At 40.7% G+C, this 15476-nt stretch overlaps 1 protein-coding gene across 18 annotated transcripts in view; it reads right to left on the bottom strand.

The window, feature by feature from the left end:
* Positions 1 to 15476, bottom strand: part of TTLL5 (tubulin tyrosine ligase like 5) — a 276284-nt gene that overhangs the window by 52996 nt on the left and 207812 nt on the right. For 16 of the 18 annotated variants that reach the window (XR_015721823.1, XM_045807764.2, XM_045807766.2 and 13 more), the window contains one exon: positions 11480 to 11697. Coding sequence is in view for 17 of the 18 variants with exons in the window: in XM_045807764.2 (XP_045663720.2) it covers positions 11480 to 11697 (218 nt within the window). In the remaining variant the exon portion in view is untranslated. Of the gene's footprint in view, positions 1 to 11475; positions 11698 to 15476 lie in introns of those variants that run through there. The other 2 variants (XM_045807773.2, XM_045807777.2) reach the window with 2 other exon arrangements.

Below are 15476 nucleotides of genomic sequence, written 5' to 3'. Positions count from 1 at the left end.
TCTTCAATTGCAGAGAAGTCTCAGTTATTATTTCTTAAAGTGTAACTTGTCTACCTGTCCCTCAGGTCTCCCTTCTGACACTGTGATCAGAGTCACATGTCACATTCCACAAGATAATCCTACCAGATATCAGATCTAATATGTCTGGCTGTTCAAAAATATTAATTTCATTTGTAAGGAATTCACGTTCCAGTTGTTGACTTTGTCTGGCAATCTTTCTTAGATTCAGATTTATTCACGTGTTTTGCAATTTTGGTTTGCAGGCTCATTTTGAATAATAATCACTTTCCCCCTTGTCTCTGTACTTGCTCACCCCTTCTTGTCTGAAGGTTTTAGAGCAGCTTCCACCCAGTCCAGAACCAGACATTATACTGGTATTTCAGTGCCCTTGCCTCCGTCATATTTAGAAATCCAGGTGAGTTCTGAGACACGATCAGTTGGACCCTCAGGCAGCATCAGTTTTATCAGTCTCCCATGAGGAGAGCCCACTGTATTCCTTAGCTCGTGATTTTTCAACCTTCATACTACTGATATTTTGGAATGGATAACTCTTTGTTGTGGGGAACTACCCTGTGCTTTGCAGGCTGTTTACCGGCCTCCCTAGACTCTCCTCATGAGATGCCAATAGGAACTCCCCACCCCCACCCAGCTATGATAACAAAAAATTACTCAAGACATTGCCAGACATCCTCTGAGGGCAACATCTTCCCCAGTTGAAAAATTACTGTTTTATTTTCAATTAATGAGCCTGGTTTCTCAGTCTTTCCTCTTGGGTAGGGCACTTTCAGGCCCCAACATGCCACAGGAGCTGAACTCTGGGCTGTCACTACCCACTTCCAAAGCAGAGTTCAGAAAGCTTTGTTGTTTCAGCCTCATTCACTGACTCTCAGTTACTTCTGGAAATTTTGGGGCCAAGGAGACGTTTCCCTCGTTTTGAAGGTCAGCTAGGTCCTTTTGTTTTTTTTTATCACTGCTATGTATTTGAAGCACAGGGAGAGTATTAAGTGTAAACTTATGGAGACAACTTGACTGGAAGTCAGTATGTCCAAATTTAATCTTTTGTTTTATTTGAAGCTAAGCCCTTGCCTTCAATAATCATTAGTGTTATTAGTGTGCAGGATCTCAGAATGTGTTTGAATTTCCACAGCCTTGCCAGCTCGAGCCAAATCACACTTAGAAATATCAGCTTAATAACAACAAAAATGCCACCTCTTATAATAGGGAACAACAGCAGCAGAAATTATAATTATACCAACACGCATGCATTAGACGCTTAATATATGTCAGGGAAATACATGATCTCATTTAATCCTAAGAACCACTCCATGATGTAGGTAATATTTTACAGTTAATGAAACAGAGGCTTAGAGGTAGGCCCAAATAACAGTCAATCGAATGAAGGAGCCAGGATTCAAATTTAATTAGAAATCTTGGGCTGTTAGCAATTGTGCTCTCCTGCCTCCCATATACTACTACTCTACATGGTATAAATAATTACTGATGAGATCATTGCTATTTGGTGATCCCTGACACATACACCCCAATACACGATACTATGTCACCACCACCACCCCAACCACCACCTCTAGCACGTCTCCATCTTCACCACTGCCTGAGAACTTGTCATGAATAGAAGCTAGCTCAGGGGCTGAGGCATAGATTTCTCTCTGCTCTCTTAAAAATAAACTTCATGGAAACTGGGCTTGTATCTATCCTGTCCACTGGTCTTATCACCAATATTTAGAGCAATGCGCAGCACAACGGACATTCAATATACGCGTGATGAAAGGGTAAAGACAAGGTATCTGTCTCTAGAGGCTGATGGGAAGAACACATATAAAAAAGAAAAATCAGACAAGGAGGAAGATGGTAGAGTTAGCTGAGGCACTTGGCGAAGCTGCATCAACGTGATAAATTAAAACCCGATCTTGAATAAAACACAGGGCTTAAGATTCAAGAGGGCAAAGGGCACAAGGAAGAGGGGATAACATGAGCACGTAGGAACAAAGCAGACTGTAAGACAGTATAGGGAAGGCTACACACAGCATAGAGGACATACTGCAGAAGGCTTTAATGTCAGAGAAAGGAATCTCAACCTTATCTTACGCACTGGGAAGCCTCCAAAGATTTTGGAAAAAAGGTTCAAAGAACTATTTTAGAAACGATATTTTAAATTGCTTTCTAGGCCTACTCATGTACCCTATTTCTTTAAGAACCAATTTGGATAGTTTAAAAATTTCTACCTTGTTCTACTTGGGTGTTCTCTTTATTCAAGAACCAATCTTGACAGTTAATATTTTTGAAAATATTAGAAAAAACTTCCATCCAGTTTTTAAAATTTAGTAGCATCCAATTATGCAGTGTTCTCATAATTTTTTAGTCCCCCTATAGCTACTTTTATTTTTTTTAAAGATTTATTTATTTGAGAGAGAGAGAGAGAGAGAGCACTAAAGGGAAGGGCAGAGAGAGAGGGAGAGAGAATCCCCAGCAGACGTTGTGCTGAGTGCAAAGCCCAACACGGGGCTTGATCTTACAACCCTGAGATCATGACCTGAGCCCAACCCAAGAGTCAGACACTCAATTGACGGCACCACCCAAGCACTCCAGTGCTGTATCTACTTTTAAAATCTTTTTCTTATTTTTAATTCTCTTCTTTTTCTGGCAGAGCTATGTTTATTTTCTCCTTCCCTGTCCCCCTCCCCCAAACTAAATAAAGGTTTTGAATTAAACTTTTTATTGCTTTTCACTTTACGTTGCTTTTCTTCTTTATATCCTTTGACCTGTTTTTCTTAGTTTTGTTTATTTGACCCTTTTCTAATTTCAAGAAAGGAAACCTTAGTTCAGGTATGACAAACATGTGGCGTGCATATTCACTACTCATATTCCCTGTCTGCAGCAGACATCACTAATCTATCAAAGCACTCTTCCTTGCTGGGCTCAGAGAAGTGCTCATAATTCATGTCAACAAGACATTCTAGATAATCAGCTGAAGCCAGTACATCAGTTGAAGCCAATCTGCCATTTGTATCTTGGTTAATTTCTTTTCAGTCTTCCTACACTGTAACAATGAAAATAACTAAGATTATGAACTTATCTTGGAGTATGTCTTTGACTACATTTCAAATATAAGTTGTGAAAAAAACAGTTCTTTTTATTATTTTTAAAAAATATTTCAACTTTATTGAGGTATAATTCACATAAAATTGTAAGATATTTAAAGTATATATTGTAGTGATTTGACACGTATACACACTGTGAAAGGATCTCCCCTTCTAGTTAGTAACACATCCATCACTTACTTACTTACTTTACTTATTTGGTGAGAAGATTTAAGTTCTACTCTCTTAGCAAATTTTAATCATACGATACAGTGACATAAACCATACTCACCACATTTTACATTAGATCATCAGATCATCTGTAGCTGAGAGTTTGTACCCTTTATCAACCTCTCCCTGTTTTCTCCAGCTCCTGTTCCTCAGCTCCTGGCAACCACTTTCCTACTCAGTTTCTATGAGTTTGACTTTTTTTTTTTCAACTGCACATTGAAGTGATACCATGCAGTATTTGTCTTTCCCCGCCTTGCTTACTTCACTTAGCTTAATGCCCCTCAAAGTCCATTCATGTTGTCACAATGGCAGGATTTCCTTCTTTCTCATGGCTCAGTAATATTCTGGCGTGCGTGAGCATGTGTGTAACATCTTCTTTATCCATTCATCCACTGATGGACACATAGGTTGTTTCCCTATCTTGGATACTGTGAACAATGCTGCAATGAACATGGAAGTGCAGATAGCTCTTCAATATCCTGTTTTCATTTCCTTTGGATGTATATCCTGAACTGGGATTCTGAATAATATGACAGCTCTATTTTTTATTTTTTTGAGGAATCTCCATACTGTTTTTTATAGTGGCTGCACTAATTTACATTCCTACCAACAGCACATATCCTTGCCAACACTTATCTCTTGTCTTTCTGATGACAGGTGTGAGGTGATACCTTCTTGCGGTTTTGATCCGCCTTTCCCTGATGATTAGTAATGTTGAGCATCTTTCCATGTACCTGTTGGCTATGTGTATGCCTTCTTTGAAAAAATGTCTATTCGATTCTTCTGCCATTTTTAATGGATTGTATGAGTTCTGCATATATTTTGGATATTAACCCCTTATCAGATAAATGATTTGCAAATATTTTTTCCCATTTGACAGCTTACCTTTTCATTTTGATACAGATTACACTGAATCTGTAGATTGCCTTGTATAGTACTGACATCTTAACAATATTAATTCTTCCAATCCATGAACATAGAATATCTATTTATTTTTGTGTCTTCTTCAATTTCTTTCATGAATGTCTTGTGTATAGATCTTTCACCCCCTTGCTTAAATTTATTTCTAGGTATTTTATTCTTTTTGATGCACTTATAAATGGTATTGTCTTCTTAATTTCTCTTTCTGATGGTCTGTTGTTAATGTATGGAAATGCAACTGATTTTGTATATTGATTTTGTATCTTGAAACTTTACTGAATTCATTAATTAGTTCTAACAGTTTTTTGGTGGACTCTTTAGAAAACATTACGTATTTTCTATATATAATATCAAATTTCTGCACACTGTGATAGATTTACTTTTTCCTTTCCAATTTGTATGCTTTTTATTTCATTTTCTTGCCTAACTGCTCTGTTTGGGATTTCCAATACTATGCTGAATTAAAGTGCTGAAAGTAGGCATCCCTGTCTTGTTCTGATGCATGTAATTCTTTTTTTTTTTTTTTAAAGATTTATTTATTTATTTATTTAACACAGATAGAGACAGCCAGCGAGAGAGGAAACACAAGCAGGGGGAGTGGGAGAGGAAGAAGCAGGCTCATAGCGGAGGAGCCTGATGTGGGGCTCGATCCCATAACGCCGGGATCACGCCCTGAGCCGAAGGCAGACGCTTAACCGCTGTGCCACCCAGGCGCCCCTGATGCATGTAATTCTTACTTTCAGTATAGTTTGCAATATCATTCTGATCCAAGTTACTTAAAAAGAATGTTTAAAAATTCCAAAATTATCGGGGCGCCTGGGTGGCTCAGTTGGTTAGGCGTCTGCCTTCAGCTCAGGTCATGATCTCAGGGTCCTGGGATTGAACCCCGCGTTGGGCTCCCTGATCAGCAGAGAGCCTGCTTCTCCCTCTCCCTCTGCCTGCTGCTCTGCCTACTTGTGCTCTCTCTGTCAAAGAAATAAATAAAATCTTTTAAAAAATTCCAAAATTATTTGGACATTCTGTCCAGACTTTTAGTATCTAATTTTATTGTAAAGTGGTCAGAGAATGATATAATTCTGTATCATCATCCTACATAATTGCTATTTTTTGAGGCTTTAAATTGAAATGTTCTAGTTTTGAAAAATATTCCATGGGAACTCTGCAGAGCACAGAACTGTGTATCTATTAATTTAATCTCATTAATTATACTGTTTAAAACCCTTCATGTCCTATGTTAGGTCTATTTTGCCTGTAATAATGACTATTACTTCTATTCTGGAATGTGTTATCTAAGGGTAAATCCACCTTTAATCAACATTTTAATCTTTGTATACTTTATCCTCAGAATTTTGAAAGAATTTTTGCAATCTGTCCTCTATTTCACTAACTGAATTTTCTGCAGTGCCCAATTCACTGTGTTTAACCCAATTTTTCACTTAGGTATTTCTTATTTTCTCCCTGACCACAGACTACTTACTCTCTACATGAGATAGCTTTTTTAAGCTCTGCACATCAATGTGCTTGATGCTTTAATTTTGTCAAGAATACACATTAGGGGTTTTCTAACATGTTTTCCTGCTTGCTTCAACTGATTTCAGAGGTGGGCAGCTCCACCGAGTCTTCTTCATTGAGCTTTCTTTTAAGCTATACCATCGATTCTTAGGCCCCAAGATTTTTAAGTATTTGCTCATCCTCAGAGAGGAAAGTCTAAGTTTGCTATTAAAGACTCATGATCATGGAGCAACTGATATGGATTCTATAAAATCATAAGATCCTGCCTAAATCTTTTAAAAAGGGATTTTCCTACTCAGATAAAAATGAGAGATGGGAAATATTCAACAGTTATATCACCGTTTTTTTTAAAGATTTTATTTATTTATTTGAGAGAGAGAGAGAGAGACAGAGATAGTGACAGAGACTGCGAGCAGAGAGGAGAGGGAGAAGCAGGCTCCCCACTGAGCAGGGAACCCAACACGGGGCTCGATTCCAGGACCCTGGATCAGGACCTGAGCTGAAGGCAGACGCCTAACTGACTGAGCCACCCAGGAGTCCCAGTTTTATTACCATTTTAACAACCATTTTAACATCCCAGTGGCAGGGATGAGAAGTAAGATTTTAATTTAAATGACCCAACTATGAATCACCAAAAGAAGACCCATCATTCCATGACTCTCATGTACTTCTCCTCCTTACTGGACCATACACATGCCAGCAGAAACTTCTGGTTAGGTATGGTTACCAGCACCCAGTTCTCTGACCGATGTCATCATCTATGCCAAAAGCAAAACCCTAAGATCTCCTAAAGCCACAACTGAGGTCGAAATGCTGAGGGCTGATAGAGGAAAGAGTCTACGTGGCAGACCCTTTGACTAGCCCCCCACCCTCTTCGTACTTCCAGGCCCTTCCCCTTAGAGTGAGAGGGTGTTGCCTGGTATATTCCAGGTCTCCCACTCATTTCCTAGATTTCACTCTCACAGGAAGGCAGTATATAAAAGCCTTCAGTATTGTTCTTCAAGTCAATCCTTCTTGTGCTTCATCTAACGGAAATTCTCCCAACACTTCCGTAGGAGAGTGACAATAATTCTTCTTCCTTTTGAGTATTTCAGTGGCCACTTAAGTAGTAAAACTGGTGTGGAAAGGGAGGGGAGCATGCTCTTAAGTGCTTAAATTGCATTTTCCCTGAGGCAGTATTTAGGACGATTACCCTATCATTTGCTGTACAGAATGGATCTGAATGGGGTGGTGGGGGGCCTTGGAAATCAGTGGTCTCTTGGGAAGAGTCTGGGGTTAGCACAGTAGGTGACACAGATTCGGCTTTGGCTCTGCTACTGACCACCTGTGTACCTTGCTGCACTCACAGCCCTTCACTATGCCTGCAGTCTTTTATCTTTCAGAACTAAAAGTCTATAACTATATATTTTGGAAATGCATAATTTAGAGAATCCTGATTGAAGGATAGATATGCCACAGATTCTATCATATTCTTGAAATTACACATAATAAAAAACGGCTGAAAGGCTGACAGAAGATGGTTGGCTACAATATCACACCTTGTACCCTCACATCAAGACCTACTTTTGGTACATTAGAACTCCTGATCGCTCTGCCTCACGTTAATGACTCATATGTTAAAAAGATAGAGCATATTTTTTCAAAGCTGATCCTCATTTTTATATTTGTCTGACCTTAATCTCTGAGCATCTTTGCATCTTTCATCGTATTGCTCACATCAGCACATGCCCAGGTCCCATCAACTGGTACTGGTCTCCCCACGCTATTGGGCCCCTGGCTGCCCTCCTCCCTTCCTAGTGCCCAGCAGCCATTAACAAACACCACTGTCCTGGGTGCTGACACAGAACAAGCAGTTACCTTCAATTTCCACTGAGGTCACCCTGATGCAGAATATCCTAAAACGTGGGCAAGGAAAGGTAATCCCAGCTATTTAAAGAAAAGCACTTTAGTTAAGTCTGGTGTCTCTTTTGCAGTTTTCTTTCTTCAGAGATGCCCCAGGTACCACAGCTTTGACGCTGCCCTTCCCCGTCATGGCTAGTCTGTGAGTTTTGCCCATGTCCCTGGCAAACTTTAATCTCCTCAGGTTTCTTTCTCTATATTTCCTGGAGAGTACAATTCTGGCTCTGAGAGAAAGGTCATTTACAAGAAAGACACAGTTCATATGCGGGTAGTTGCTCCTAGCCTGTCATCCCACTTAGTTCAGCTGACTGTTTGGAAGAAATACCACAAATAGTTGTAAAAGGAGGATCTGAAGTGGGTACTAAATTATGACGTGCTGCAAGCATTAGAGAGGAAAATCAAGAAAGGCTCTTGGCACCATGGAAAGGGGGAAAAAAAGTCTTAATCATTCTCTTCACAGAACTGACCAAGGAGATTTAGCTAAAGGAAATAGAAGTATCTGAATCTGAGAACTACAACACAGAACTTCTGGGCCAAGCGGGGATGAGGAAATGGCTGTAAAGCAACAGGATTAAAAAACGAATGTGCTCATAAAAAGCTTTCAACGGAATAGACAGAAAACAAGTTATTTTGGTTAATTATTCAGTGGGGACAGTGGTTTTGTTTTACAGATGGGAAACTGAAACCTTTAGAGGGAAAGTCACTTGAATATTATCATAAAGAAATAGGACCCCACTGTTCTGATTCTCAACTCCCTGTGCACCAACTTCCAAACGACATTCCATCTTTTATGTTCTATTGTTCTCTAAACTCAACCCTCTAGTATGTGGAAACTTTGATGCTCTTGGAAATTGCTTCTATATTTGTCCAATGCCAACTTCTGTGCTAGGAGAAGTTTGAAGTTCAACCCAAAAACACAGGGCTTGGCACGGTCGATAGCTCATTACAACTTCTCATTAGTTGTGTCTCTTGGGGCAACTATGGCATTCCTGAGTGTGACTCAGTATCACCACGCATAACCGAGGGTTCCTGATTAATCTGAACTGAGCCAGAATAAAGGCCGAAATGAGCTCCTAGCAAACGAAGCAACATATCTTGCAGGAAGAAAGTAAAAAGTCACATGGGAATTTCTTGCAATGCCATCCTGGTGCTAACCTAAGTCCGACAGAGCAATAATGCCTAACACTTAGTCAGCATATGACGTACCAGGCAGCGTATGTGTGCTTGACGTTAACTCATTTATTTCTCTTAATAACCCCATGAGGCAGGTACTATTATTCTCCCTACTTTAAATAGGAAAGAAGTCCCATAAATGTTAAGTAACTTGCCAGGCTAGCTAGGAACATGAATTACTTTAGAACAATAAGAATATATCGACTGATACTCAAGGATCCTAATTTCAGGGGCCAAGAAAGTTTTCCCTAGATTAAAAATAATTTCATCAATCCAAATAAAGTACGGAGTTCATAGTTCATAAAAACGTGCCAATGACAGTTTCTCAGTATGGCACCGTCTTCAAATGTACCATGGTGACACAGGATGGTAACAATGGGGAGAACTGCGTGTTCTGATCTTTCTGTGTACTGTCTTCACAACTTTTCTGTAAGTCTGAAATTACTATAAAATAAGAAGTTATTTTTAAACAACCTTTATCCGAATAGTTTTTAGAGGGAACTTTTCAGTGAGTCGGGTCAGATAAGAACAATGCTATTCCTTTTCTTAAAAGTCAGGAGAATATTAAAAGCAGCGGGGCCCTCACAACACTGTACATTTTACACGTAAGTGAGGGAAATGTTAAGGTCTCCATTAGTACTAACTTATTTAGCTTCAGTGACTAGTGCTAGAATTTTAAAGGCAAATTGGAAACTATTTCCTGGAACAACGCCTTACAGCATGCCTTTTGATACTTGGATTATATTTCCTAAATTCTGAAGAAATCTTGCTTTTTTCCCCCCTTCTGTGCATTTTTGGTGCTGAGCTGTTTCCGGTTTTCCCACACTCCTGCCTGTCAGAGAGAAGAAACCACAAAAATGCAGCAAAGTTTGTCCATAGAGCTGCAATTCCATCTCTAAAGGCTGAAGAGTTCTCTTGCCAGCAATGAGTTCAGGGCATGAGTGGACGGCATCTTCAAATGTCCGGCACTGCTGCCTGCTGGCAGAGCCCATCTCCCCCCCTCCGGCAGACCAGCCAGCCACACAGGCCACCACGGGCCATCTCAGGGTACTGGCAATACTCAAAGGATCCACAAACAGGGAGCTCACTGGCAAATTCAACATTCATATCTGACTCATGGATTTTCCTACCTAACTGCGGGCTTCTCGAACCTGTGAAAGGGAGCATGGTTTTGGAATGTTTATGATGGCAACTAAGACTCACTCGGTTCTTCTGTGTGCTAGGTCTCGTTCTATACTTTACGTGTATTAACTCTGCTAATAGTTAGCAATGTCCTATGAAGCAGATACTCTTTATTATCGCCACTTCCGAACTGTGGAAAGTGAGGCTACCAGATTAAGGATCTCGCAACTTGCCAAAGGTCTCCGGGGAGTGAGGGCGTGAATATAGGTGGTCCGGCTCCAGAGGCTGCACCCTCAAGGACTCGCCTCTACTCTCGTCAGGGTGAGCAGCCCCAGCTTCCTTCTTATTGTGCTCTTGGCCTTCGACCACAAACTGCCCCCTTCCGACTCCCCTTCCCTACTTCTCCAGAGAGTTCTGTAAAGTCATTGCGATGCCAATTATTCCTACAACGGCGCTTGGCACTTAGTAGGCACCGAGTAAATATTTGTTGGATAAATGAATAATGGCAGCGGTATAATTAAAACAGCCACAAGGGATTGGTTTCCATCCAAATCCAGAATTTGATTCACTGTCCAAGGAGGAAAAAAGAGGAACTGCTTCTTCTACGTCCTAGGATTCATTCTTACAACTAAAATTGATTTTGCAAAGGACAAATGAAGGAGGAGCCTTAATGAGAGCAAGAGAAATACACAAACCCCCTCTAGGTGTTTATCCATCAGGGAATGCCTGCTTCGTACAGGCATCTTTGAAAGTTCCCCAATTTTAAATGGAGAAGGGCTGTTAAAACTAATACTCTTCATTAGTCTATTACTGGTTCGTTAGCAAAAATATGGCTGGAAATAGAGTGAAGGATGTAATGTGAAAAAATTTGATTTGGGCATGCAACGGTCTTTTTGAGGTAAAATGGGCAGACTACAAAAGGTACTAGAAACAAGTTGCTCTGCAGAGCCTGCTGACTAATGTCAATGAAGTTAACTACCTCCCCCCCCCCACTTGAAATCCCATTCCAATGTCTTCCCATTCAAATGCCTAGGAGTAAACAACAAACAATGGGGGGGTAGTACTGAACTTTATATGAAATTGAAAAGATCTGACTCTGTAGAAAGACCAAGAAAAGAATACATCAGGAAGAAATGTTCATTTCCTTTCTCCGAGCCCACAATTCAGCACTGTTACCTGGTTCACTGTCCGATCGTAGGTCCTGCCAGAGGCTGGAAGACTTAGAGAGCAAAGATCTCAAACCCTGCATCAGCTCTCCTCACAATCCCCACGGCACCTCAGAGCAGCACCTGCCCCTCCCACAGGGGACACAGCTGCGACCTCAGCAGGGTTCACTGGCTCCCCAGGTGATTCAGACTTGCAGGCCAGGCTGCGAACCAGAGTTAACTTTTAGTCCCCATCAGGGGTTCTTGTGTTCCACATTTCAGTACAAACAGTTTTGAAGACCTTGTAAATAAAGAGTACTCTTTGTACTCTTCCGATACAACTCAGAAGAAACTGAACAGAAGACTGAGGAAACTTACTTGGAGGCCCTCTGGGATGTTGTCTTTCTGAGGACTTGTTTGTGACTGGCTGGGGGCTTGGGGAACAGCGAGGAGGAAGAACTTGGAGGTGGCACCACTTTTTGTGGCAGAGTGGTTGGCTTCTGGCCACTAGCTGTGGCACTTGAAATTCTGCAAGCTGCACCATTATTTATTGTCCATAAATTGGAGTTTGATAGTGTCTGGCTGCCAAAGATGGCCTACAAGAAAAAGAAAAAAGATGCGTCAGTGGAGACGCCCTTCATAACCCATTTGCTATAAATGAATAGCAGGCTTGTAACCCTCAAGTGGGACAGAAGGAAGAGGGAAACTGTTCGGGTAATTTTTTAGGAAAAACTTCTCTAATAATGCCCGCGCAGGGCCACATTCAGAGAGGGAAATCTCTGGAAGCACAGACTTGAGATGGTCTTGTTGAAAGTACACTGGGCTAGGAATCAGGGTATCTGAGGACTATGTATTCTCCACCTGCGGAAATCAGAAAAGCATCTGGTCTCTCTCAGCCTTAGTTTCCTTCATTGTTAAATTCAACAAATACTTAATGAATGTCTCCTGCTGGGTGTCAAGCACTAGAAATAACACACAAAACAAAAGTGGCCTGAAGCCTGACTCAACTCCAGCCCACTCGGAGAACTCTGAACTCCTCTAGAAGGTCGCACATTTGAGGAGTGGGAGGAAGTCCGTGTAGCAAGGGCACAGGTGAGCACAGTGGGTGGAAAGAGGAGGCTGGAACAGAAGAGTTCTGTTAGTAACTTTTCTGACATAGTAACACCTTGTTGACCTAAAGACAGACATAAGACTTTACATTTTAAAACACCTTCACGGGCCCCCCGCTGGCTCAGTCGGTAGAGCATGCGACCCTTGATCTCAAGGCTGTAGTCTCGAGTCCCATGTTGGGTGCAGAGGTTACTTAAAAATAAAACCTTTAAAAAAATAAAACACTTTAAAAGTAAAATGACTATCTGACTACTATTTACTAAATGAATATAAAATCAACACAAAGGTATATTTGCTCAGAGGGTAAGCCTACAAATCAATGAAGACTTAAAAATCACCATCTAAATGTCACAAACACCAACGTATGTCTGTGGTTAGGATGTAACTGTATACTTTCTCGAGTATATGCTTAAAAAATTCTTACAACTTATTTACCTCATTAGAAATTGGGGTTTTTGGGGTCACAAATTTTGTTACTGATCATTCAATACTATTAACACTGCTTTCAATATGCATGCATTATAAAAGCTTTAAATGTGAACTAATACTAAGAGAAAAAGAATAAAATTGACAAAACACATAGGTCTTTTTTTATTAAAACGATTGCTGGCAACTGATTTCCATCTGTAGACACTACATTTAAAGAGACATGGGAGAAATGCCATTTCCTATGGCAAGGCCTAAAGGAATAAGATCAGATGCTCTTAGGAAACATTCACCTTCTAAACAGACTGTATTAGTACTGTCTTTTATGACTTTTATTTTTTAAGACATAAAAGATAAATTGGGTAGCTTTAGTAAAATGTTAACCAATCCTTCCACGCTCATGCCTCAGAATGTGCCATTTCAGGGAAATGTGCCCAAAGGTCCTGGGCTAGGCAGGTCTGGGGGGGGATCAAAGGGTCTTGTGTGGAGTAAATACGTTTGATGCACAGGCCTGACAAAGAGCAAAGCAATTTCAGCGGAAGAGGGCCAGCGCATTTTCAAATGGACCAGGCTGAGATGCTCTTCATCTCTGCAACCCACCCAAAGGAGAAATTGAAGAGCTCTTCACTCACCTCCATCTCTGACCCAAAGGGGAACAAAGGAAGACCCGAGCCCATGGGCAAAGCCAGGAGGTTGGCACTGGGGGGTGGGGGTGGGGTTATGTGGGAAGGTCCTAGGTGGTCTGAGAGGGCCCAGGAGCCCTGATTCTGCTCTGGCAAGCCTTCTGAGGACAAGTAACCAACGAGTGCAGCAAGGCAGCCTCAAAAACAAATCCTTTCCTTTCAAGCACCATTTCTATATCCAAGGGTCTCCACATGTGTGGGAGACATTCAACTGGAAGGGAGGGAGGCAGGAAAGGGCTGCCGCAGATTTCTGTTTTCACCACCACATCCCAATACGTGAGCTTTGACTGAAGTGTGCTTGGAAGATGCCTCGTTCAGGCCTCTATCAATATTTTTGTTCGTAATAAAGAAAGGAAGAGAGGGGAAAAAAGGTGCCTCCTTCAGGCTAGGGAAGACTAGACATCAGAATGAGGGCTGAAGAGCTCTACAGCAGCCGTCCACTGACAAAGTCACTGGATGAGCAGCAAAGGAAGAAAAGCCATTGTTAGCAAAGGGCTCTTGGAAATGAAAATATTCTTTATTGAGTGCGATTTTTCATGCTGTAAAGGAACTGCCATCAGTAAAGAACATCTATTCAATACATGTTGCCGAGGTGACAACTTAACAATATTTTCAAGATCACTGAGTTTTTCTTTTGCTAAAAAATCTTGCTGGGACATCTAAATACAAATAAAAAATTTAAGAAAAACAGCAAGATCAGAACAGTGTGAATATAGTAATCTCCTATTTTTGTAAAAAGAAAAAAGAACATGCATAACCACAAAGACACATATATATACACCAACACACACAGATACACAAACACACAGAAACATACACACATAAGGTTGGTACCTGCACAGAACAATTCTGAAAGGAAATACAATAAAAACCAGTAACCTCCATGGAAAAGAACTGGTTAGCTGGGGGTCCAGGAGAGGGGGAAACTAATTGTTTACGGTATCTCCTTTATAGCCTTTTGAATTTTGTACCATCTATATGTAGTTAGTACAAAAATAAATTATTCAAAGGTCAAAAGAAAATCCAATTCTCATAAGATTTAAGCAGGTAACGAAATTAACTCTGAATACAAGTCAAAGTATCCAAATGGCACCCAAGTTTCAACCAGGTGGGTACAGGACTCACTATTAGGGGGGGCCGAAGAAGGAGCTCACTGTTCAACACTTATTATGCCTACAAATCCAGATTTGGTCATCAGTGAAAGGCATGGCTTTGCAGTCAAATGTGCCTGGGCTCAAATGTAGGCTCTGTCACTTATAAACGGGGTGACCTTTTCAAGTTACTGAACTTCTCTGACCTTTAGCTTCCTCGTAGGCCATTTGCTGGATCACGGGATTAAATGAAAATCACGTATGTAAATCTAGCCCAGGCATTCAGTAGAGGATTCTTGGAACAGACCAACTACCAGGCTCATAGTAGACACTCAACAAATGCTCCACTCCTCCCCAAACCTCCACCTCAAGTTTACTCAGGAACCAAAGGATGGGATGACATGCTAGTCTGCTTATCTGTAATGATCTGCGAATGGCAGCTGGTTATGCATTTATCAACATATTTCTCTAGTCTTATGATGATGCTCACTAGCTGTGAAAGCAAACTCTTAAAATGAGAACATGTGTTTAGATGCCCCGGATCATATTATTCACTTCTCTTTGGCGGGAATAACCTTTTCCTCTTCTGAATGCTTGTAACAATTTATTTGTATGTGTCTTATCACATTTAGCACATTCAACCTTGTGTTATGGCCACTTATGTCTGTATTCTTCTCTCCTTCTGGACAACGCACATGGGAGATGGCTAGGCTGACATCTGATTAATTTCTGTTTCATTCACAGTGCCTAGTAGAAGGCCTGGTACGTAAAAGGTGCTTAATAAACATTTACTCCATGGATGCAAATAACAAAACTAGTATTATAACCCCTATTCATCATTTTTTTTTTTTTTTGCAACAATCGAATCCTATAAACATGAAAACTGGCAAGTTTGTCCTTACCTAGAGGTGTAATCTTGTACTAGGACTATTCTCTGGACTTTGAATAGGGCCTAGTGTATTATACGTATTCAACTTATACTCAGCCACAAAATATAAGTAAGCCCTTCTGTATTTTCCAAACAAAAATAAATTCCTCTTCCTGGATGCAAATTTTGTGGCAGGC

The sequence above is a fragment of the Ursus americanus genome, chromosome 26 (assembly GCF_024610735.1).
Source record: "Ursus americanus isolate L20-20 chromosome 26, mUrsAme1.1.p, whole genome shotgun sequence".
NCBI classification, from domain to species: Eukaryota; Metazoa; Chordata; class Mammalia; order Carnivora; family Ursidae; genus Ursus; species Ursus americanus.
The sequence above is the reverse complement of the archived record's forward strand: the minus strand, read 5'-3'. Positions and strand labels throughout refer to the sequence as shown.